The sequence below is a fragment of the Rhinatrema bivittatum genome, chromosome 2 (genome assembly GCF_901001135.1).
Source record: "Rhinatrema bivittatum chromosome 2, aRhiBiv1.1, whole genome shotgun sequence".
NCBI classification, from domain to species: Eukaryota; Metazoa; Chordata; class Amphibia; order Gymnophiona; family Rhinatrematidae; genus Rhinatrema; species Rhinatrema bivittatum.
This window is the reverse complement of record NC_042616.1, coordinates 556,084,422-556,107,671: the sequence shown is the minus strand read 5'-3', so window position 1 is coordinate 556,107,671 and position 23,250 is coordinate 556,084,422. Positions and strand designations below refer to the sequence as shown.

The following is a 23,250-nucleotide window of genomic DNA, read 5'->3' as shown; positions in this document are numbered from 1 at the left end:
ATAAAAGATTTTTGCGAATACATTAGTCAATGTATTTACACAATTTTACACCTGTTAACTGGTGCAATTGATATCTGTCTAATCTGTCCTCTGCTATTTTTCAGAGGGAGATATGGGTGAACTGGGGGAGTTCAGGGTGAAGTAGTAGGAGGATCTCAGTGAACTGGAGACAGACTGGATGAAATGGTGGAGGTATTGGTAAACTGATTTCAAGTAGACGTACATATTTTTAAATATACTGACTTCCATGTAAAAATCAGGGTTTTACACATACAAGTTATATCTTTTTTGTGCACATTTATAAATAAAGTACATGCTTTTAATGTACTGCAAATACTCATGCATACTGAAAGCAAGTTTACTTATCATAAACAGTGTTTTATGTAGATGGCAGGATGAATTAACCATGATGATCTGTGGCGAAGTCATTTGGCAGCACCAAATGGGCTTCTCTATCCAAGCTAGTAGAGCTTTGGATTTTGAGAATATGCAGGAGTTCCCTCATGGGTGTTGCTTCAGGAGCCGCCTCAATTCATTTCAAAGCTTTCTAGTCACATAGGCGACTCTCCAGGGAGGAGGGCAGGCTAATTCATCCTGTTATCTAAGGAAAACACCATTTAGGGTAAGCAATCTTGCTTTTTTCAAACATAAGCAGGCTAAGTTAGCCATAATCTGTGGGGACTCCCAAGTTGAGAGTTGCTGGAGGAAGTTTACTAAGTAAGCAACCCAGATTCCACGGTGGAGAGTAGACTACAGAGACAGAACATGATGCAGTACTGTCCGTCCCATTGCACTGCCTGATATTTGACAATCCAAGTAGTGGAGACACATGAAGCTATAGATTGATGACATAAGAACATAAGAAATTGCCATGCTGGGTCAGACCAAGGGTCCACCAAGCCCAGCATCCTGTTTCCAACAGAGGCCAAACCAGGCCACAAGAAACTGGCAATTACCCAAACACTAAGAAGATCCCATGCTACTGATGCAATTAATAGCAGTGGCTATTCCCCAAGTAAACTTGATTAATAGCAGTTAATGGACTCTCCAAGAACTTATCCAAACCTTTTTTGAACCCAGCTACACTAACTGCACTAACCACATCCTCTGGCAACAAATTCCAGAGCTTTATTGTCCGTTAAGTGAAAAAGAATTTTTTCCGATTAGTCTTAAATGTGCTACTTGCTAACTTCATGGAATGCCCCCTAGTCCCTTCTATTATTCGAAAGTGTAAACAACAGATTCACATCTACTGCTTCAAGACCTCTCATGATCTTAAAGACCTATCATATCCCCTTCACAGCCGTCTCTTCTCCAAGCTGAACAGTCCTAACCTCTTCAGCCTTTCCTCACAGGGGAGCTGTTCCATCCCCTTTATCATTTTGGTTCCCTTCTCTGTCCCTTCTCCATTGCAACTATATCTTTTTTGAGATGTGGCAACTAGAATTGTACACAGTATTCAAGGTGCGGTCTCACCATGGAGCGATATAGAGGTATTATGACATTTTCCATTTTATTAACCATTCCCTTTCTAATAATTCCTAACATTCTGTTTGCTTTTTTTGACTGCTGCAGCACACTGAGCCAATTTTAAAGTATTATCCACTACAATGCCTAGATCTTTTTCCTGGGTGATAGCTCCTAATATAGAACCTAACATCGTGTAACTACAACAATGGAGAAATTACTTACCTGATAATTTTGTTTTCCTTACTGTAGACAGATGGACTCAGAACCAATGGGTATAGTGTACTCGTGCTAGCAGTTTGAGACAGATCAGATTTCAATCTGACGTCAGCCCCTAGTACATATACCCCTGCAGGAAGTGCAGATCCTCAGTATTCTTCCTTGCAAAGCATTATGGATATATGTGTGACTGACCGATTGGTTAATTTGATTAACTTGTATAACTTCTAACTATATAAAGTTATAACTTGATTAACTGGAATAATTTGAACTGGTCGATTGAGTATAGCTGGAGACCGCCAGGGAGCTCAACTGGAAAGCGTCGACACCCAGCCGGGTGGAGACCTAGGTAAACGAAGGGAGGCTTACCTTTGAATCATTTGCAATACCATGCGTGACAGCAGCCAAGGGCGGGCTGCTGAGTCCATCTGTCTACACTAAGGAAAACGAAATTATCAGGTAAGTAATTTCTCCATTTCCTAGCGTGTAGCAGATGGACTCAGAACCAATGGGATGTATAAAAGCTACTTCCGAACCGGGTGGGAGGCTGCCTGTGACCCACTTAGTATTGCCCTTGCGAATGCCATGTCCTCCCGAGCCTGAACATCCAGACGGTAGAACCTGGAGAAGGTATGGATGGAGGACCATGTCGCCGCCCTGCAGATCTCGGCAGGCGACATCATTCTTGTTTCTGCCCAGGACGCTGCCTGGGCTCTGGTTGAATGGGCCTTGACCTGTAGAGGTGGAGGTTTCCCTGCTTCTACGTAGGCCGCCTTGATAACTTCCTTGATCCAGCGGGCTATGGTTGCCCGTGAGGCTGCTTCCCCTAGTCTTTTCCCGCTGTGAAGGACGAAAAGGTGGTCCGTCTTCCGTACGGGTTCTGACATTTCCAGGTATCTGGAGAGGATTCTGCCAACGTTGAGGTGACGCAGGTTACAGATTTCTTCCGAATTCTCCAGGGCTCCCGCCAAGGGGAGCGAGATGGTCTGGTTCAGATGGAAGTGGGAGACCACTTTGGGAAGGAATGACTGGTACCCGTGCGCAGCTGGATGGATCCTGGGGTGAACCTAAGGAAGGGCTCACGGCAAGACAGTGCTTGTAGTTCAGAGATGCGTCGCACTGAGCAAACTGCCAGGAGGAAGACAATCTTCAGGGTCAGCTGACGGAGTGATAGGCCTCTAAGAGGTCTGAAGGTGGATCCAGATAGGAAGTTCAGGACGAGATTGAGGTTCCACAGAGGTACCGGCCACTTCAGCGGTGGGTGAATGTGTTTGACTCCTCTCAGGAAATGTGACACATCCGGGTGAGAAGCTAGGCTATCACTGTCGTCCCTGGTGCCGAAGCATGCCAGTGCTGCCACCTGTACCTTGATGGAATTGAGGGACAGTCCTTTCTGAAGTCCGCTCTGTAGGAACTCCAGCATCACGGGAACTTTAAGTGAGCGTGCCTTGATGTCGTGATCTTCGCACCAGGCCTCAAATATTCTCCAGATCCTTATGTATGTTAGCGATGTGGAGAACTTGCGTGCTCGGAGGAGGGTGTCTATTACCGCCCCCGAGTATCCGCTCTTCTTCAGGCGAGCCCTCTCAATGGCCAGACCGTAAGAGAGAATTGAGTCGGGTCCTCGTGGACGATCGGACCTTGTTGTAGCAGGTCTCTGAGAGGGGGCAGGGGTAGAGGGTTCCCTGCCAGCAGTCTTCTCATGTCTGCGTACCACGGTCTTCTTGGCCAATCCGGGGCCACCAGAAGAACTAGTCCCTTGTGCAGCTGTATCTTGTGAATCATTGCGCCCAAAAGGGGCCACGGCAGGAAGGCGTATAGTAGGGTGCCCTGTGGCCAGGTTTGCACCAGGGCATCGATCCCTTGGGATTGTAGATCCCGCTTGCGGCTGAAGTATCTGGGTACTTGGGCGTTTGTTCTGTTCGCCAGGAGGTCCATTTCCGGTGTTCCCCACCAGTTTACTATCATCCGGAAGGCTGCGGGAGATAGCTTCCATTCTCCTGGGTCTAGACTTTCTCTGCTGAGGAAGTCCGCCATGATGATGTCCTTCCCGGTGATGTGGGCGGCGGCGATCTCCTGTAGATTTGCTTCCGCCCATGCCATCAGTGGGGTTATCTCCAGTGACACCTGTTGGCTTCTGGTTCCCCCTTGCCTGTTGATGTAGGCAACCATTGTGGCGTTGTCAGACATCACTTTTGTGGGCATCCTGCCTCTTCTGCATTCCACTGCCCTTGGGCGGTTAGTTCCTCGCAGTGTGCTCCCCATCCCCGTAGACTGGCGTCTGTCGTTAGCAGAGTCCAGGTTGGGGATGACAGTCTTGAGCCTCTGTTCTTGTGGCAGGGCTGCAGCCACCAGCGTAGTTTGGTCCGGTCTGTACCCGGGAGAGGTAAGCGTACGGTGTAATAGTGCGACCGTGGGTTCCAGTGGGACAGCAGTGAGTGTTGTAAAGGCCTCATGTGGGCCCTCGCCCAGTGTGGATGCCATCAGCCCTAGGGCCTGCAGGTAATCCCATGCCGAGGGGCGAGGGTCACTCATCAAGGATTGCAACCGGTTCCACAGTTTTGATCTCCTTGTGGGAGTCCGGCTGACTTTGTCTTCCTTGGTGTCGAAGTGGACCCCCAGGTACTCCAACGATTGTGAGGGCTGCAGGGAACTCTTGTTTGTGTTGACCACCCATCCAAGGCTCTCCAATAGAGACTTGACTCTGTTGGTTGATTGGATGCTTTCCTCTGGTGACTTTGCCCTGATCAGCCAGTCGTCCAAGTAAGGATGTACGAGGTCTCCTTTCTTCCGCAGTATTGCCGCCACTACCACTATCACCTTGGGGAATGTCCGTGGTGCTGTGGCTAGCCCGAAGGGTAGGGCCCGGAACTGTAGTGATGGCCCAGGATCTTGAAACGTAGGTAACGCTGGTGTTCCTGATGAATTGGGATGTGCAGGTACGCCTCTGACAGGTCCAGAGAGGTGAGGAACTCTCCCGGCTGTATTGCCTTTATTACGGATCTCAGGGTTTCCATGCGGAAGCGGGGGACCTTCAGGTATCGGTTTACGGATTTGAGGTCCAGGATTGGTCGGAACGTTCCCTCTTTCTTGGGAACGAGAAAATATATGGAATAATGACCAGAGCTTATCTCCTGAGGAGGTACCGGAGTTATGGCCTCGAGGTTCAGTAGCCTGGCCAGTGTAACTTCCACTGCCGCCTTTTTGGTGGGGTCGTGGCAGGGAGACTCCACAAACTTGTCCGGGGGGGTGCGTATGAAGTCCAGGTAGTACCCTTCCCGGATGATGGCTAGGACCCACTTGTCCGAAGTTATCTCGACCCATCTTTGGTAGAATAGGGCCAGTCTGCCTCCTATGACTTCCCTTGGATGGGTCGGCTGATTCTCATTGCGGAGTGCGGCCGAGCCCGAGCTGTTTCCCCCTCTTGTTGTGCTTGCTCTGAAAGGACTGGTTCCTGCCCGGAGGGCGGGGCGCCTAGTAGCTGCTCCTGTATGGGTTGAAGCGCTGCGAGCTTCTGCCCCTGGAGGTCCTGGAAGGTTGTCGCTGGACTCTCCTCGACTTGTCTTCCGGAAGTCGCGGTACTGGGGATTCGCCCCATTTGCCCGCCATCTTTTCTAAATCGCTGCCGAACAGAAGTGATCCTTTGAATGGCATAAATGTGAGGCGTGTTTTGGAAGATGGGTCGGCCGACCAGCTTCTGAGCCAGAGCTGTCTCCTGGCCACCACCGCCGATGATACTCCTCTGGCCGCTGTGCGTACAAGGTCTGAGGCTGCGTCCGTTAGAAAGGATAGCGCTGGGTCAAGGATATCTCCCGGTGTGCCGTTCCTGGCCTGGGATAAGCAGGCACGTGTCACCACGGTGCAGCAGGCCGCAATCTGAAGAGACATAGCGGCCACGTCAAATGACTGCTTAAACATAGCTTCCAGCCGGTCATGTGTGTCCTTGAGGGCTGCTCCTCCCTCCACCGGGATGGTGGTGCGCTTGGAGACTGCGCAGACCATGGCGTCCAATCTTGGGCAAGCGAGCATGTCTTTGGTTGCTGGGTCCAGGGGGTACAAACTAGCCAAGGCCCTTCCCCCTTTAAAGGCAGACTCTGGGGTGTTCCATTCCAGGTCAATAAGCTGTTTTGTGGCTCGCAAGAGCGGGAAATGACGGGAGGTCTGTCGAAGGCCTTCCAGAAATGGGTTCTCCTCGGTATCCCCCTGGGTTTCTGTAACCAGAATCGCTAGTTCTGCCAGGCATTGGGAGACCAGGTCCGGGAGCTCCTCCCTTGTGAAGAACCGCCTCATGGTTCGGTGGGGTTCTGTCCCCGGGGGGAGTTCTCCTTCTTCTAGAGGTTTGGCTTCGTCTTCTGAGAAGTCCATGCCCTCGAAGGTAGGACTACTTGGCGGTAAGGGCCTATGCCTGGGTCTTGAGGGGCCTGGGGCATAGGGGTCCTCCTGCGATGTATGTGGTTGGTCCGCCCGGGAATCCGTTTGCATCCGGACAAAGGCGTGAATCCCCTTGAAAAGTTCCACCCAAGAAATAGACGAGGGGTCCACATTGAGTGGCGCTGTTTCCCTGGGAGCCTCTGGCTGGGAGGGGGTCCCACTGGGGGTTGCTAGCTCCAGGGAGCCCCCTGAAGAGCTAGTCCCCGGCCCTGGGCGAGTCTGAGCTTGTGGTGGATCTCCCAGGGCCTCCTCGCATTGGGTGCATAGAGCATCGGCTTCCTGGCTCTGGGCGGCCCTGAGGTGGCATGCTGAGCAGAGGCCTAGGGATTTTACTTCCGATCTTGGCGGCGTCGAGGTTGCCTGCGCGTACATGTTTCGCTCCGGAGCGCCTGGTCGCATGCGTGGACTTGAGCGTGTATTAGTGCGCGAATCTGTGCGCTTAACCCCGGATGTGCGTGCCGGTAGTCGAGTGCGTGTAGTCCATGCGACCGGGACTTGCGCATGCCGCTTATGCGTCTGAGTGTTCTTGTGCGTGTAACTTAGGCGCAGAAGTAGGTTTGTGCGCACAGGTAATTTTGTGCGCTCGGCCGGCGGCGATGAGAACGGCGAGATTAAGCCAAGATGGCGACGGCGACCACCTCGGAGGGTCTCCACGTGGGAAGCCCTTAGAAATGCCGGGGTCTGGCCTTGCTAGGGCGGATCAACCCGGTGGCGCTGGCTTCGGCCGATGGCCTGCGCTCGTCCTCAATCCTCGGAGACCGGCACAAGTAAAGATTTCTACCTTACCTCATCTTCGGCGCTTCCCGATCTCGTCCCGGGCAGTCTCCGGCTGCGGGGGGAGAGGGCAACTACCTTCACCGCCGCTTTTGAGGGTGCACCCACTGCCTCTAAGCCGTGCCCGAACTCGTCTCGCTCGGGGGCTAAGTCCTCACCGCGAACGGCTCCGGACTGAGGCTGCCTCTATGCCGTGCCCGAGCCCTTCTCACTCGGGGGCTAGGTCCCTGCCGCGATTCGGCCACCGGACCGAGGCTCTTACCTCCGAGGGACCACGGAAATCACCTCGGGAAACTCAACTGGGGGAGCGTCCCGAGGGTATCACCGCAGGAGTGCGGGGCTCGTCTTCAGGTAGGAATTTTCTTTAAAATTTGGTAGAACGCTCAGCGAGCGTGAGATAGCTCCTAACTGCTTTGGAGACGGAAAATACTTAGGATCTGCACTTCCTGCAGGGGTATATGTACTAGGGGCTGACGTCAGATTGAAATCTGATCCGTCTCCAACTGCTAGCACGAGTACACTATACCCATTGGTTCTGAGTCCATCTGCTACACGCTAGGAAAGGGATATTTTCCCTATATGCAACATCTTGCACTTGTCCACATAAAATTTCATCTGCCATTTGGATGCCCAATCTTCCAGTCTTGCAAGGTCCTCCTGTAATGTATCACAGTCTGCTTGTAGAACTACTCTGAATATTTTTGTATCGTCCGCAAATTTGATAACCTCACTCATTTTATTCCTTTCCAGATCATTTATATATATATTGAAAAGCACCGTCCAAGTACAGATCCCTGAGGCACCCTTTTCCACTTAGAAAATTGACCATTTAATCCTATTCTCTGTTTTCTGTCTTTTAACCAGTGACCATGTGGTAGCCTCGCATACATCTTCCAGTGATACCCCTCGCAATAGGACAGTGGAGGAGGCCACAGCTGAAGCTTGGTGGGTCTTGACTGGAGTGGCTAGGTCAAGACCTGCTGCAGAGTAGCAGTGTTGGATGTATTTTGTGACCCAATTTAATATGTTTCAAAACTGCTATATCAAGCCTATTCGGATTGTAGGAGACAAAGTTGAGGCACTTGCGATGAAACCAAATTCATTTAAAGTAGAGAAGCAATCTTTTATAATCCAAGGTATGTAGGGACTTTTCATGGTCATGCACGTATGGCAGAGAGAGTACTAGGTAGGTAGGACTGACTGATTGATGTGAAAAGCAGACACCTTTTCAGAAAAGAATTTGGAATGTATTTAAAGAAACCACTTTATCATGAAAAATATGGAAATAAGTTGAGTGATGAACTAGAGAATGTAGTTCACTAAAGGTCAAATTTTCAAAGGCCTACGTGCGTGGCCAGGGCAGTGCAGAGCAGGACAGCAGCCGACCGGAATGCATAATTCTCTTCTGCTCCAGAGGAGCAGTAAGTAATAAAATAAAAAATTCTGGGAAAAGTAGATTAGGTTTAAGGGCTGGAGAGGAGAGGGGAAGAGGGAGGAATGTAACAGAAACATAGAAATGACAGCAGAAAAAGATCAAACGGCCCATCCAGTCTGCCCAGCAAGCTCCCACACATTTTCCCATACTTATCTGTTTCACAGACCACCAAGTTCAGGGCCCTTGTTGGTAACTGTTTGATTTGAATTTCCTGCCACCCCCTGCTGTTGATGCAGAGAGTAATGTTGGAGTTGCATCAAAGGTAAATAATAAGGTTTAATGGTTAAGGGTAGGAACCACTGCATCAAGCAAGTTACCCCGATGCTTGTTTACCCAGTCTGCAAGTTAGGTAGGGAAGTTACCTCCCACTCCGCTATTTGATTGGAGTGGATTGGGAGGGAATTGGGGAAGGCTCAATTATATCACCACGCGTATTTTAATGAAATTTTGCCCCCCCCCCCCCCCCAGCATGCGCCACCCACACATGCGTGCGTGGATTTTAAAATCCAGCATGTGGCCATCCGATTTTATAACATGTGCACTGGCAAGTACATGCTATAAAATCTGCGCGTCCATATGCGCGTACCGGAAACTGCGCGCACATGGACGGCCACACGCTGCTTTGAAAATCTACCCCTAACTGAGCAGAGGTGACTGCGACAAGAAAAAAAAATTTTCCATGCGAGGTGCCTGAGTGATGCTGTGTCCAATGGTTCAAACGATGGTTTCATCAGATATGTGAGAACATTGGAATCCCAAAGAAGAGAAGTTCAGTAAGTTCTTTCCTTTCACTTTTTTTTTTTTTTAATACTGGGGATGCTGCTGAGGCAGCAAGGCAATGAGAAAAATAAATATTTAAAGAAGAGCATTTCTGAATAGGAGTGACCTGAGTAACCCTCCGTGCTCTAGCTCAGACAAAAAAAAAAATCTGGGGCAAAAAGAAGCTAAAATCAACCTCTTGCACAAATTGTTAGGAGAGAGCACGGTACAGACAGAGCTGAAACCTCTGAAGAGAATATATAATTTACTAATATGATGATAACTTCTGCTATGAGCTGAACAGTAATGCAAAATGACATGCAAAAGCAAAAACACCAATACGTATCAACTGAGTACATGCATATCAGTTAGTATACACATACTATAGGTAGTTATGGACACATATTTACAAGAGAAGCATACTTTAATGGACTAGCTTGTACATACCTGCAATAATTAACCCACAAAAACTAAGTGTTCAATTATATTTGAAGACTTTCAAAGTGTTAGTGTATTACTTAATATTACTTAACTGTGTAAGCCTTTTGGCATGAAAAATACACTGAAGGAACAAATTCTTATTTGCTGTCTAAAGCAAAACAAAGTTGATGTATATCTAAAGCATATAACAACCTAAAATGAATAAAATGTGAATATCCCCATCTTCGAAATGCAAAACTATTTAAAAACCAGCACAATGCCTTAATTAGTAGCAGTCACAAAAGCAGCATGAGCAAAGGAAAAATCAAGAGACCATAAAAGAAAGATGGAAAAAAAAAGAACAAAAAAACAAAACAAAACAGATACTGCATAGCCACTTGCACATACTACAGTAATTCCCAGTGCTTTCTATACATACCAAATACATACCAACAGCAAAATCATACTGAAGTTAATCAAAGAATCTCATACTCCAAGTATCTTTCTTCAAAGCTTGTAAACTAAACTTACTGGAATGAACAGTGGCATCCATCTTTCCAACTTTTATAAGGGATCCACTGTTTTTCATCTCCATTCCAACCTCATTCCACACTGGTTCCAGTTTCTTGCAATGACCACACCAGGGTGCATAAAACTGAAAACAGAAAGCATAATGTTAATTCAAGTATACAGAAACAGTTCAACACAAATGCAATGCTCACAAAAGCAAAAATATTTCCAAGACTTCTAAAAGATTCCCAGTGATAACTGTCGAGGACTCTTGAATAAGATGGATATTGTAAGCACTCTGATAAAACAGAAACTAAAGGCCTGGTAGGAAAGAAAAACAACCAAGACACAGATCGAGCCCAAAAGAATAGCACACGTATTACCAACATATTTTAATGCTAGTGCTCTGAACCTATCATGCAATTATCTTCATCATACCAACAGAACATTTATCTTTAAATTAAAGGTATCCTTATGACATCAAAATAGGATCATTAAAATCTATGCTTGATTAGAAAATCGGTTTTTTCTTCAGTACTTTTTGCTTTCTTTATTGCTTATTTTATCAATTCCAGCTCATAACAGGTTTATGCTAAGGATCCAATTCACTAAAGCCATATAAGCCTCACATAATTTATTTTCATGCAGAAGACCCGCCAAGGTATAAAAATGTACATTTACAAAAATGCAGTTCTAAGGCAGACTTCTAGCATTCATGAAGCCCTGTCTATACATCAGGATAACCTTTGTGCAGCTTTGAGCACATATGCATAAAACTCATCCTCTCTCCTGGCTCCCAGTTTTGGCAAGAGTTAGATAAAAAGACAGCTCTGCACGAGCCCTCGAGGTCAGTTAGCAAGACTAAAGAATACAGCATTTGCTCTAAAAGTTTGTTGAAAATGGTAGCCAGGTGTTTTGTGCCTTCAGTCATATTGGAGAGTGTTGTCTTCTCTGTACCAAGACCCTTTATCACCACCTTTTTTGTGTCTTCTGTTACATTGTTTTTAGTGTGTGTCTGTACTCGTCCTGGGCAGATGCAAGGGTATTAGGCATCTAAGGCAAAGCTTAGCGTTGTGTCCTCCCCCCACCCCAAAAATGTGATAATTAAGCTCAGTCATGATGATCCCTACCGCCTCTCCCAGAACATCCTGTAAACACACACAACTGGACGTTATACTTTTTAAATTACACACACACACAATTAGGTCCATCTTCAAAGTGTTAGCCAACTTTAGGAGTTAGCCAGAAAAACCCTGTTTTAAATGTTCTTTCACTAACCGGCTAAATTTTGCAGAGCAAATTGTTGCCCAGCTAAATTTTACCCAGACAAAGAGATGGTGCTGGGGGCATCCCCAGGGTATGGTTTGACTTTGACCAGATACAGTTACCTAGGTCACACTGTCTGGCTAAATAACTGTCCTAGAAAGTTCCTAGATGACCTGGTAACTTTAGACCAGATATTCAGCTAGCATGGACTCAGGCTGAATATCCAGGTAAAGTTACTCAAATTTGTCCAGATAACTTAGCCCAGCTGAATATGAACCTCAGTACAAACATGTTTCAGAAATCAAGTCAGTGTCATCCATGATTTAGGGGAGTAGACAAAAAAACCTAATACATAGGTTTATAAATTAAAAGAAATCCATGCTGCATTGACTGAAGATACTCTCTGAAATGGCTGGCTGGGCGGAATTTAGATGTTTCCCCCGATTAACCACCATACAAAAAAATTCCAATTCTGTTGTCACCTGAGTAACTGACAAACTACTTCCATTACCAAGCATTTAATGAACTTACACAAGCCCCTGCAAAAAAAAAAAAAAAAAAAGTCACTCAGAACCCATATAGCAAACCTGCCATACCAAAACAATACAAACTCTGAACTCAAACAGCATCAGTCCCTACCTAGGAAAAGCCACTGTAAAAGTCATACCAAGCCCCTGAACACAAGTTCTACTATTGGGTGAGTACAGGATTTGGAATTATATCAAATAAAATAAATATGGGTTTTTAATTATGATTAACTGACTAATGCAGTGGTTCTCAACCTTTTTTCTATTGGGACACACCAGGCAGATAATGCTTACAGGTGTGTCACATTGAACACTTGACCATCATGGGGCTAAATGTAAACATACTCTGCATCCACAGGAACCTGCATCATCCCCCACCCCCTCAAATACAACTCGCTATATAAAAAAGCAATTCTGATTCTGGTGCTCTCAGTAACAAACACAAACTCCCTTACTACCAGGTGCTTTGTAAAATACAAAACCTGGAGGGGAAAAAAAAATATAAGCTCAGGTGTAGCAAATTTTCCATACCACTGCAACACTAATTCCAAGAACTCAAAAGCAGCACCAATGCATGTACTATTGAGAATGAGAAAACGCAACAAAGAAGATTGTTACAAATCCCTAGCTACCAGTAAAATATCTCACATACAGAGCCAACTTCACCAAATACAGAATAAAAGACCCCAAATTACAAAATGTGGAGACAGAACTGGAATGGAAACCTCAAAAAGCTACTCTGCATGCAGTGCCAAATTGGAGAGCTAGAAACAGAAATACATTTCCTCCTACACTAAGCAAAGTAGAAACATAGAAGAAATGCACATTCCCCAAACTGACATATTATGGCTCATGCACCCACGTCACTCTCCTTCAGTGTCTCCATCATCCTTCATTTCCCCCCCCCCCAATTACTCCCTTTCAATCATCCACTCACACTCATATCCCTGCCCAGCATTCCTGATCCCCCACATCCTCTTCGCTGTGTTCCCTCTCTCCCCTGCATCCCATCTCCCTACCTGCCCAGCTACCCCGACACCGTTTCCCACCCCTTCCTGCTCAGCAGCCCTCACACTCCCTTTCCGTTCCACCTTCATCTTCCCAGCATCCCCAACCTCCTTTCCCCCACCCTCGACAGGGTGAAGAGATCAGCAGCATCACTCCCAGACTCAGCGGGGAAGATAAAGCTTGCATCCTATCAGGCCCAGAACAACAGGAGCTGGCAATGTCTCACTCTAATCTGGGAGAAGGTGGAAAGCACCTCCTACTGGGCCAGAAAGAAAATGAGTGAGAGAGTAGCCTCCCATCAGGCCCAAATCTAAGAGAAATCAACCAACTCCCACCCGGGCTGATAAGGAGACAGCCATCTGCTGGCCCTGCTTCACACCTCCCAGAGCCTCCCAACCACTTGTTACCATTGGTCTAATGAGTAATGCTACAAGGTGTACACAGTACTGTACAGATATAAATAGATTCCTTCTCCAAAGAGCTTATGATCTAGTCAAGATAGACAAGAAAAATGTTTCGGGAGAATGGGGAAAAAACATTTCAAGTCTCAAAGATGGGTTAATAAGTGCGGTTTAATTGAAGACAGAATCTATTTCATTACCAGACACACAAACACAAAAGCTTGATAAACATTCGTCGCGCATGCAACATGCTTCCTATTTGGGAAACAGAACAAGTCAGACTGCTACAGATCCTTATACAGAAAATATAAATTAAAATATCTCACAGTCAGTCAATCACACACAGAGGCCAATGCAATACAGTGCACAGCTTGATGTGTTTGGATGCACTAGAATAATTCCCGATGCAATAATGGGATTAGCATGTCCAAACAAGCGCATAGCTTATAGTGCTCATCACATGTAAATTCCATTTAAATGAGGCTATTAGCTATTACCCTGCGATGCAAGGAGGCATGCTAAGCAAGAGACCGCCTAGCACATCTCCTACTACCGTGAGAAAGTTAAACACCTGCTCATGGGCAGGCAATAAACTTCATGCAACTGGCATGAAGCTCCCCCCCTCCCTCCCCAAGGACTGGTCCTTTCACTGTCATACGTCAGTGAATGGACCAATCGGCAGTAAAATAAGGAGTGAATAAAGTATTAAGTGCCCAACACTTAATTTTTTTCACTCCTTTAAATTGGGTCTGAACTTGAAGATGCTGCTTCTGTGGTTCCTCCTACTGTATCACACTGATACTAATAGGAGGAAACACAGAAAGGTTTATTTTTTGTTAAGACCATGAGCACGGCATATGAGTCTGCTTTGTGGTCCTATTTAGCATCGCAACAATATTAATAGGAGGAATCACAGAAAGCAGGATTTGTTTTGTATTTTTTCATGAGCCCTTGAGAGTGGAATGTTTTAAAAGCCTGCTTTCGGGCAGGCATTCAAGTTTACCACATTAAAATGGGTGCCTTGGCCTCGCAGCTATTTTTGGCATTGCAGGGTAGTAGCTTATAGCCTCATCTACATGGAGTTTGCATATGATGAGCGCTTTTAGCTACAAGTTCGATTGAACACACTAATCCTGTAGTGCATCGGGCATAAGTCTAGCGCGTCCAACTGCATGTTAGGCGCTCAGGTCAGCGTGCCGCTTGATACTGCATCGGCCTGAAAGAGATCACATCTCCCCTATTTTACAGGACTGCACTGGTGGAAACTATTTGCGATACAATTTAAAATTGTGCTTCATTTTTAAGGCCCTGCATGGTCCGAATCCCTCTTATATCAAGAGGGCAATTATGTGCAAAGCAAAACCCTGAGGTTCTCCTTCAAAATGTTCCTTGATTGTAGCTTCATTGAGAAGTTAAACAAAAAAAAACCCCACATTCTTGTGCATTAGCTTTTGTGACTTCATTCATATAGACTTCAGCTACAAAGTATATCAGATTAGCCAATATCCTACTACTGTTTTGAATGCACAATGATATTTTAATTTGTGAAATTATGGGCCTGATTTTCAAGAACATTTACATGCTTAAAACTAGGTTTTACACATGTAAATGCACTTTATCTATGTAATAAAAATCTTCAGAATGCAAGCTGCATTTGTCTGGTGTAGCAAAAATGACAAGAAGCAGGTAGTACCTTAAAGACTAACCAATTTATTATGGCATGAGCTTCCAAGGACAGAGTCCACTTCATCAGATGCATAAGTGTAGTACAGATGGTGGGTAAAATATATATGGAGATTGAAGACATGGGGAAAAAGGATAGAGAACAAAGAGAAGGCCCTGCCTAATTTATGTAAGTATTCAGACCCATTGCTATGACACTCAGAGTTGAGAGGTGCATCCTGTTTCCACTGAACATCCTTGAGATGTTTCTCCAACTTGATTGGAATCCACCTGTGGTAAATTTAATTGACTGGACAGGATTTAGAAAGGCACACACCTGTTTATACAATGTCCCACAGTAGACAATGCATGTCCGAGCAAAATCAAAGCCATGAAGTCCAAGGAATTTTCTATAGACCTTTGGGACAAGATTGTGTCAAGGCACAGATATGGGGGAAGGGTACAAAAAAAATTGCTGCAGCATTGAAGGTCTTGAAGAAATCTGGCACTGGTCATCTAGCAAAAACTTTTCCTATGGTGAAGCAAGGTGGTGGCAACATCATGCTGTGGGGATTTTTTTTCAGCTGCAGAAACTTGGAGACTAGCCAGGATCGATAGAAAGATGAACAAAGCAAAGTAGAGAGAGATCCTTGATGAAAACCTGCTCCAGAGCAATCTGGACCTCAGACTGGAGAGAGGATTCATCTTCCAATAGGTCAACGACCCTAAGCACACAGCCAAGACAATGCAGGAGTGCCTTTGGCACAATTCTGTAAATGTCCTTGAGTAGCGCAGCAAGAGCCAGGACTTGAATCCAATTGAATATCTCTAGAGAGACGTGAAAACAGCTGTGCATCAACCCTCCCCATCCAACCTGAGGCAGTGGGAGACAGAGGGTGAGTAAGACTGAGTGGAGGGAAGGGGGTGAGTGAATGAGGGGGAGTGGGAGAAAAAAGTGTAGAAGGGTGCTGTGTTTGAAAATGGACTGAAAAAAAAATTTAATGTAGCGCTTAACGGCTTGTCCATTAATAAACGACACTTCACTGAGAGGATGAAGTGGCAATTGTCCAGCCTAATAGTTCAATATGTTTGGTAGCTGGTAAGGATGTACTGTAGTTTTGAAATGACAGCAAATAACTGATATTTTCTTATCTTTTTGTTTCACATCCAATCCTCTTCCTTGAGGCACCTCCTTTCTGCAATGACTCTAGTCTCCATTTGGGTGCTGCTGCTGCTTCCTCTGGAAACTGTTCTCCCTCAGAGCTCTCCAATTGTGGTTTCTCTACCACTTCCTTTATGGCTTGTATTTCTTCACTTTTCACTGTTATCGGATCCACCTCTTTTCAATTTTTACCACAGCATCCTCTGGCTCCCCTGCATTGTCTTTGTCAGGCTTCTCTATGCTGCTTCAGTACCCAGTTTCTCTCATGGCATCTTCCGATTCCTCTCTTCTGTTTCTGCCTCTTCACAACTGGTTTAACCCTCCCCCTTTTCCAATGAAGCCCATACTACAAGTTTCCTTGAACCTGAGCCACAGTCTGTGCAGGTTCCTTCATCTGGCTTTCACACTCTTTTCTTGTAGTCAGTCAAACCCTGTTCTTGTAGCTCTGGTTTATTTTCACCATCTGTTCCCATGGTGCATTTATTGTCTCATCTGGCTCTTCACCAGACCTTGCTGAAACACTGTCCCACAGGCATCTCTAGCACCCCAGCATCTTTGCTATTATCTTCCTCTTGCACCTCTGAACGTTTGTCCCTTTTTTTTTTTTTTTTTGGGGGGGGGGGGGGGGGGTAGAGCATCAGTCAAGTGATTCCTTTGCTTCCAGGTGCATTGAGCCCTTCCCTGGCCTTACTTCTGGCAGGCTGGCAGTTAGGAATGCACACCTTGCTTCAAACGTTGTCCCAGAAATTTAGCTCCTTGTGGCCCACTCTTGCAGTTGCCTCTGTCCTTCCAAGAGGGTTTGAAGCACTGCTTCCATTTTGGCTTACTTGTGCTCTAGTGCAAAGTAGGCTGGCTTGTATTTAGAGGGCTACACCCTGTTCAAACTCTTCCTTTCTTTTGTATGCAGGAAGAAGGGAAAAAAAAAAAAAAGAGACCCTGCTTGTTTAGCACTAACTCACTCTACAAATCTTTTCTAAGCAGGCAGCGATGCCCTTACATGCAAAAATACTTTTAAACCTGCTTTTTCCCTTCAGGATCCAGGAGATAATACTCTGTATTCAAAAATTTTTTCCAGCGGTTTTGCTTCTGTGCTCTACCTGAGACACACTCCTTTACTCTTCTCGGTGCACATGCTTAGCAGCACTGCTTCTGCACGCAAACTGCGTTTTTGGGCAGGAATTACACAAGCTTTTATTCTCTTTTCTAGTTTCTTCTCTTGGAGGCTTGGGTTTCTGCCTGTGAAGTCACGTAGTACAGAAATCCCACTTCTAAAAACCATATGTGGGATTGCTGAGTGAACGTTCTGGCTGGAGACATAAGGCACACTGACTCCAGCTTTCTTCCTTAAAATTCCAGCTTTCTTTATAATAGAAACAGCACTCAGAAAATATAATCTGCTTACCTCCAGCAGTATAATTCACACTGCATTCACTTCAGGATAGAGAAGTGTCAAGAGACACAGGCCTGTCTGTTCCCCTCTGGGCCTGTGCCCTTATTAATCCTCTCAAGGGACCTATCCTCAGAACCATCTGTTCCTCTAGCTTTAAAAGGTGGACCAGGCTAGATGCCTGGTCAAGGAGGGATTTCAGGGACACTCCACAGTGCTTAATAAAAATGTAGCCTCCAACTAGAAGTTGAATTTTTTCACTCTTCACCAAGAAAAACAATTTTATTCCCAATTTCATTCAGCCACAAACACAAGGCTTCTTTAAAAAATTGTTTTTCTACTGAAATACCCGAGTCAGCAAGATATGTATTCTCATGGTTTTTTTTTTGTTTGTTTTTAAATGTCAAGCCCAATTTTTGCAAGCCTTTTTGGATATTGATTTGGCACACCAGTAAAAAGGTTTTCTGATCATAATGTGGTCAGCAAAACAATCCACCTTTAGCCAATGAAGCACAGTTCTATGTACACATGTATACACTGAACAGATCTTGAAAGTGTTTAGCACACAAGCCTGGAGAACTATGTCAGCTTCTATAATAAAGCAATCTCAATATGAAAAAATGGAAACAATTGCTAGAAACAATTCCCAGAAAAGCAGAAAAAAAATGGAATCTGTCTCATCGCCTACCTCAACAAAAAGAAGCACAAAGCACAACCTCCAAGAGATGGAAAATGATGTTGCCTACCAATTGAAATTAATCAGTGCCAACTTAATTCATTAGCTCAATTGATGTTCATTTTCTTGCCCTTTAATTTATGTTACATGAACCGAGGCACATATGGTCCTTTTTCCTCCCCAACAGCATTCCTGCTTACAACAATTTAATTTTGACACAGGTAGAAGGCAAAACTTTGTTCAAAGTGCCTCTGAAAATAATACTCTTGCTTACTGTCAAATTAACGTAATATGTAGGGCACTGGTTTCCAACCTTGGATGACTGCAAAATTAGAGGCAAGCAAAGTACAGTTGCTGAGAAAAAGAGCAGACTGTCCTCATCTCTGAGTTCTGCTAATCCCAACTCCTGAAGCTGTATAGAGAGAAGGGGAAGTAAATTGCTGCCAGCATCTGAAGCAGCAGCAGCGTGATAACTCTGAGGGGCATTTCTAGCCAGTGCTGCAGGTGTGCTCTGGCTGTCCTGCTGATGTGACAGTATGGGAGCAGAAAGGGGGTGGAGGGTGATAGCAATCAAAGGGGTGAAGAGACTACAGGAAGGAGAGGGCAAGAAGGAAAGTGCTCAGTAAGGATCTGGGGGAAGCAGGACAGGAAGAAAGGCACCATGAGGGAGAAAGAAGCACAGGAGTGAAAGCACTCAGAAAGGGGCCTTGAGAAGGAGGGCCGGAGGACAGAACCAAGGAAAAGGCCTCAAAGGGAATTTAACAGGGGGGGAAAAGCACTAAAGAACAAACCATGACAGGAGGGAAGGTGCCATCGAGGGGTGCAGCAATGAGAAAAGGCAGGAGGAACAGCTCTTAAAAAAAGACTATGGAAGAAGGATAGGAGAGGAATGACAAGAGAAGGGGCTACAGAAGGAAGAAGAGAAGAGGGAAAGCATTTGAGAAGGGACCATGGGTGGAGGGAAGCAGGGCTTATGATAGAACTGTGGTAGGTGGGCAGGAAGGAGAACAGTTTCTATCAGTAACATTTTTTGTATTCTAATGTTAGTTTTATACATACCAAAAATTAAGGAGTGCATCTTCTTCCATTAATCATTTTTCTGTATGGCATTTAACTTTATGTAAAATTTAAATAAAACCATGTGGGAGTCTGCAGATTTTGAGGTTAAAAGAGTATCCACACTAGCCAAATGTTTGGAAACCCTTGAACAAGTGTTACAAATAAAGGTTAATGAAAAGATCATCCAATACAGCAGCGGTTCTCAACCAGTGTGTCGCGAGACACCAGTGTGTCGCGGCTCCCGGTGTTCCACTGCCCCGCTTGTGCTTCCCTTCTCTCTAGGGGTGGGGCTGAAGAATGGAGAGACGCTGCGTGCCACCGTTGGAGGCCAGGTCGGCAGGGCCGAAGAATGAAGAGACTCCGCGCGCCGCCGCCTGATGAAGAGTGGAGAGACCTGCGCGCCGCCACCAGCGGGGCCGAAGAATGAAGAGACGCTGCACGTCGCTGCCAGCTGAAGAGCGGAGAGACCCTGCGCACCGCGGAGGCGGCTGGAGAGACGTTGCACGCCGCCAGAGGCAGCTGAGAAGCGGAGGCCAGGCTTATTGGGTCAAACAATGAGAAGAGGCTCCATGTGAGCTTGTGTAACTGTGGTAGAATGGGTGCCTGGGTGCGTGAGTGGCAGATTTGTGTGTGTGTGGTAGAATGGGTGCCTGGGTGCGTGAGTGGCAGATTTGTGTGTGTGCCTGTGGTAGAATGGGTGCCTGGGTGCGAGCGTGTGTGCGTGGTGGTACAATGGGTGCATGAGTGGCTGTGTGTGTGTGTGTGTGTGTGTGTGTGGTTGTAAGTGACAGAGTATGTTTGTGAGAGACAGACTGATCAGGGAGGTGACTGACGGGTGTGTGTGAGAGACAGAGACTGGTCAGGGAGGTGACTGATGGGTGTATGTGAGGAAGAGATACTAGTTAGGGAAGTTACTGGTCTGTGTGAGACAGAGACTGGTTGTGACCCCTAAGGAAGAGGACTGTGAGGACAGAGCTTCAGCAGCCACTGCTGCTTCTGGTGAGTGCTATTGGCCTGCAAGGGAAAAGAGTAGGAGAGTTGCTGGAGAGGGTAAGTAAAGGCAGCTTTTTTAGTTTATTTTTCTTGATTGACTGCCATTTTAATTATTGGGTATTATGTGATGTGTCTGCTGTTTTGAAAGATTTTATTGATATTTGGACAATTTTTAATAATTTGAGTTTTTAATTGTTGGATGTTATTCTGTTCATCAGCTGTTTTGTTACATTTATTAGTATAGTTTTACAATTATTTCTAAGTAGTATCTATAGCAGCTTGGCTTGCTCTGTTTTCCTAATAGGAGGTGTATTAGTGTTTAGGGCCTGGTTAAATATTTGTAGTGGTAAATTACTGTCTTTTCATAAGGAGGGGTATTGTGCTTGCCAGTAAAGAGAGTTTGTTTTGCTTTTACTGAGATGTCATCAGAACCAGAATATCTTTTTTTGTATGGAGAGCTGTACGGGTAATGCCCTAGTTCTGCTCTGCACCCATTTTTGGGGGTCAACGGGGTTCCTGAGGATGCAAAATGTATATTTACATTTTGCCCCGGGACGGTCACATGTTCAGTGTGTCATGCATGTGAGAACCATCTGTCAGGTTTGTCCTGGCCAAAAAAAGGTTGAGAACCACTGCAATACAGTACAGATATATGATTATTCTTCCATCAATTAATCATGCGTAAACTAATCTTTGTGAATTTAAAACTAAATACCTCAGTAATATTTCATTTACATTATTCCTTCTTACATCAAATAAACTTAAGAAGCTATAGTTGCAACAGATTCTTTTATACAGTACTTTACAGCTACACACTTACCTCTACAAGCCAAATGTCATCCTTTCGGTTTTCTTTAAACCTGCAAGAAAAGCACAAAGGGTGTGTAAACATCCTAAACATATTTACACAACCTAAGCTATATATATATTCTGTTCTTTAGTATGCAATGTGTGAAGAGGTGAATTTCTGCTATTGCTTTTATGTTATTTCATTGAAAAAAGTAAAGTTAGAACTTGTGAAAGATGCTGGACTGACGGCACTAGACTAAAAACACCTGCACTTACCCAGAAAACCTGTACAGCACATTCAGTGACCGTGAAAGCTTCCCCACACTGCTCTGTCAATGTATCGCAATCCTGCTTAGAAGAGGGGCAATTTATCCTCCTTGCTGATCCAATTTTGGGTCTCTCTTCCCAGACTGCCATCAACAGTGCACGTTTTAAGTGATTGTTTTAGGGGAACAGGGACAGAAATACTGTGGCCTGCCTGGGCAGGCCCTTGCTGCCATACCTCAGAGAAGTGATAAAGACTGGAGAAAAAAGGGGCCAGCAAGAATGCAAATAAATCAAAATTAGTATATATGCTGATCTGTTAGCAAAAAAAAAAAAAAAAAAATTAGAAGAAAGGAGCCAGGAGAAATGCTAATACCTTGGGCACTCATTAAAATCTAAATATTTTTCAGCATATTAAAATCTGAACTGATGTCATAAAAGGCATTCAGACAGCAATGACTACATGACTACTGATTTGAGTCAGATTTTAAACTTGTAACCTAAAGGTAGAATACGCCATTAACTCTGGGCCAACAAGGTAACAAAGCCATCCAGTCCCCTCCTTCATATTTTTAAAAAGTGACTAGAACCAATAATCTTAGAAGCTAGAAGTCACAGAACAGCCCTACACATGCAATCCAAAGGCTTGATTTTTAGTGATATATAAACAGAAGAACAAAAAAAAAAAACAAAAACTTTAAACCAAACAATTTTCTAAAGTGGAAAATATATTTTTTTATTGCTTAGTCTACTACTGCCTTTTCCAGCTAGTAGAATGATACTAAGACTAAATCAAACATTACATTTTTTAGAACTTTAATAAAATTGTGCAATATGACCTGTCATATCCTCCTGACCAATTAGATAAATAACTCATGGTTGTTTGCTGTGTAGAACAACTCAGCTAAGACCATAAGTTTCTTTATGTTTGCTGTTGGCATTACTTACAAAGGATGAATTTATTAACAAGCTAATAATGTACTTCATTTAGTACCTTTCAAAACAATCAGCTGAACAAATGCCTGCTACAGAAACAATAAATGTATTTTTTAATAAAATGCAAATCCTCAATTTGTCCTATTTCTGCACTGCTGACTGGGTTCTATCAGAACTCAGCAGGTCATGCATCAATCCAAGACTCCCTCTCCCAGGGTAGGACAATAATCTAAGTGCATGTTACCCTGAAATTTCAATTTTATTTTCTCTAAAAGTTATTTTTTACCCACAAATCATGCGCAGCACTATTTAATAGCAACATGCAGCAGAGCTGGGAGAGACTTTATAAACCTCAAATCTATTTTCAGAACAGTGGGTGTTTATGAGGAGCTTTCTAGAGTAGATAAGGTGATGGGGCTGGATGGGATACATCCAAGAATACTAAGGGAAGAGACGTTGTGGCAGCGCCGCTGGCCTACCTTTTCAATGTTTTTTGGGGTTGTTTTTTTTGTTTTGTTTTGGGTTTTTTTTAAGAGTCTGGAGTAGTTCTGAAGGACGTGGAAAGGCTGGATGTGGTTCCTATTCATAAAAGTGGAAATGAGTAGGAGGTTGGGAACTACAGGCCAGTTAAGTCTGACCTCTGTGGTGAGCAAACTAATGTAATTACTGCTAAAACAGGATAGAGCAATTTTTTTAATCCAATGGATTGCAATATCCGAGGCAGCATGGTTTTACCAGAGGTAAATCTTGTCAGACAAATCTGCTTAATTTCTTTGATTGGCTAACCAGAGAGTTAGATCAAGTGAGAACGTTAGACATAGAAGTGTATTTTGATGTCAGCAAGGCCTTTGACAGTTCCTCACAGAAGACTTATACATTGTGCATGCTTGGTATGGATCCTAGAGTGAGTGACTGGGTTAGAAACTGGCTGAGTGGTAGGCGACAAAGGGTAATGGTAAATGGTTTTCCCTGAAGAGGGGGGTTATTACTAGCGGCATGCCTCAAGGATCCGTCCTTGGACCGGTCCTTTTCAACATTTTTGTAAGCTACATAACGGAAGGGTTGTCAGGAAAGTTTGTCTTTTTGCCAATGATACCAAAATCTG

General features: G+C 44.9%; 1 protein-coding gene across 4 annotated transcripts in view; it reads right to left on the bottom strand.

The window, feature by feature from the left end:
- The window catches only part of TMX3 (thioredoxin related transmembrane protein 3), a 306,294-nt gene that overhangs the window by 250,115 nt on the left and 32,929 nt on the right, over positions 1-23,250 (bottom strand). For all 4 annotated transcript variants that reach the window (XM_029590913.1, XM_029590914.1, XM_029590912.1 and 1 more), the window contains exons 3-4: positions 20,977-21,016; positions 10,037-10,160 (exon numbers count right to left, since the gene is read on the bottom strand). In XM_029590913.1, the coding sequence (XP_029446773.1) occupies positions 10,037-10,160; positions 20,977-21,016 (164 nt within the window). The remainder of the gene's footprint in view (positions 1-10,036; positions 10,161-20,976; positions 21,017-23,250) is intronic.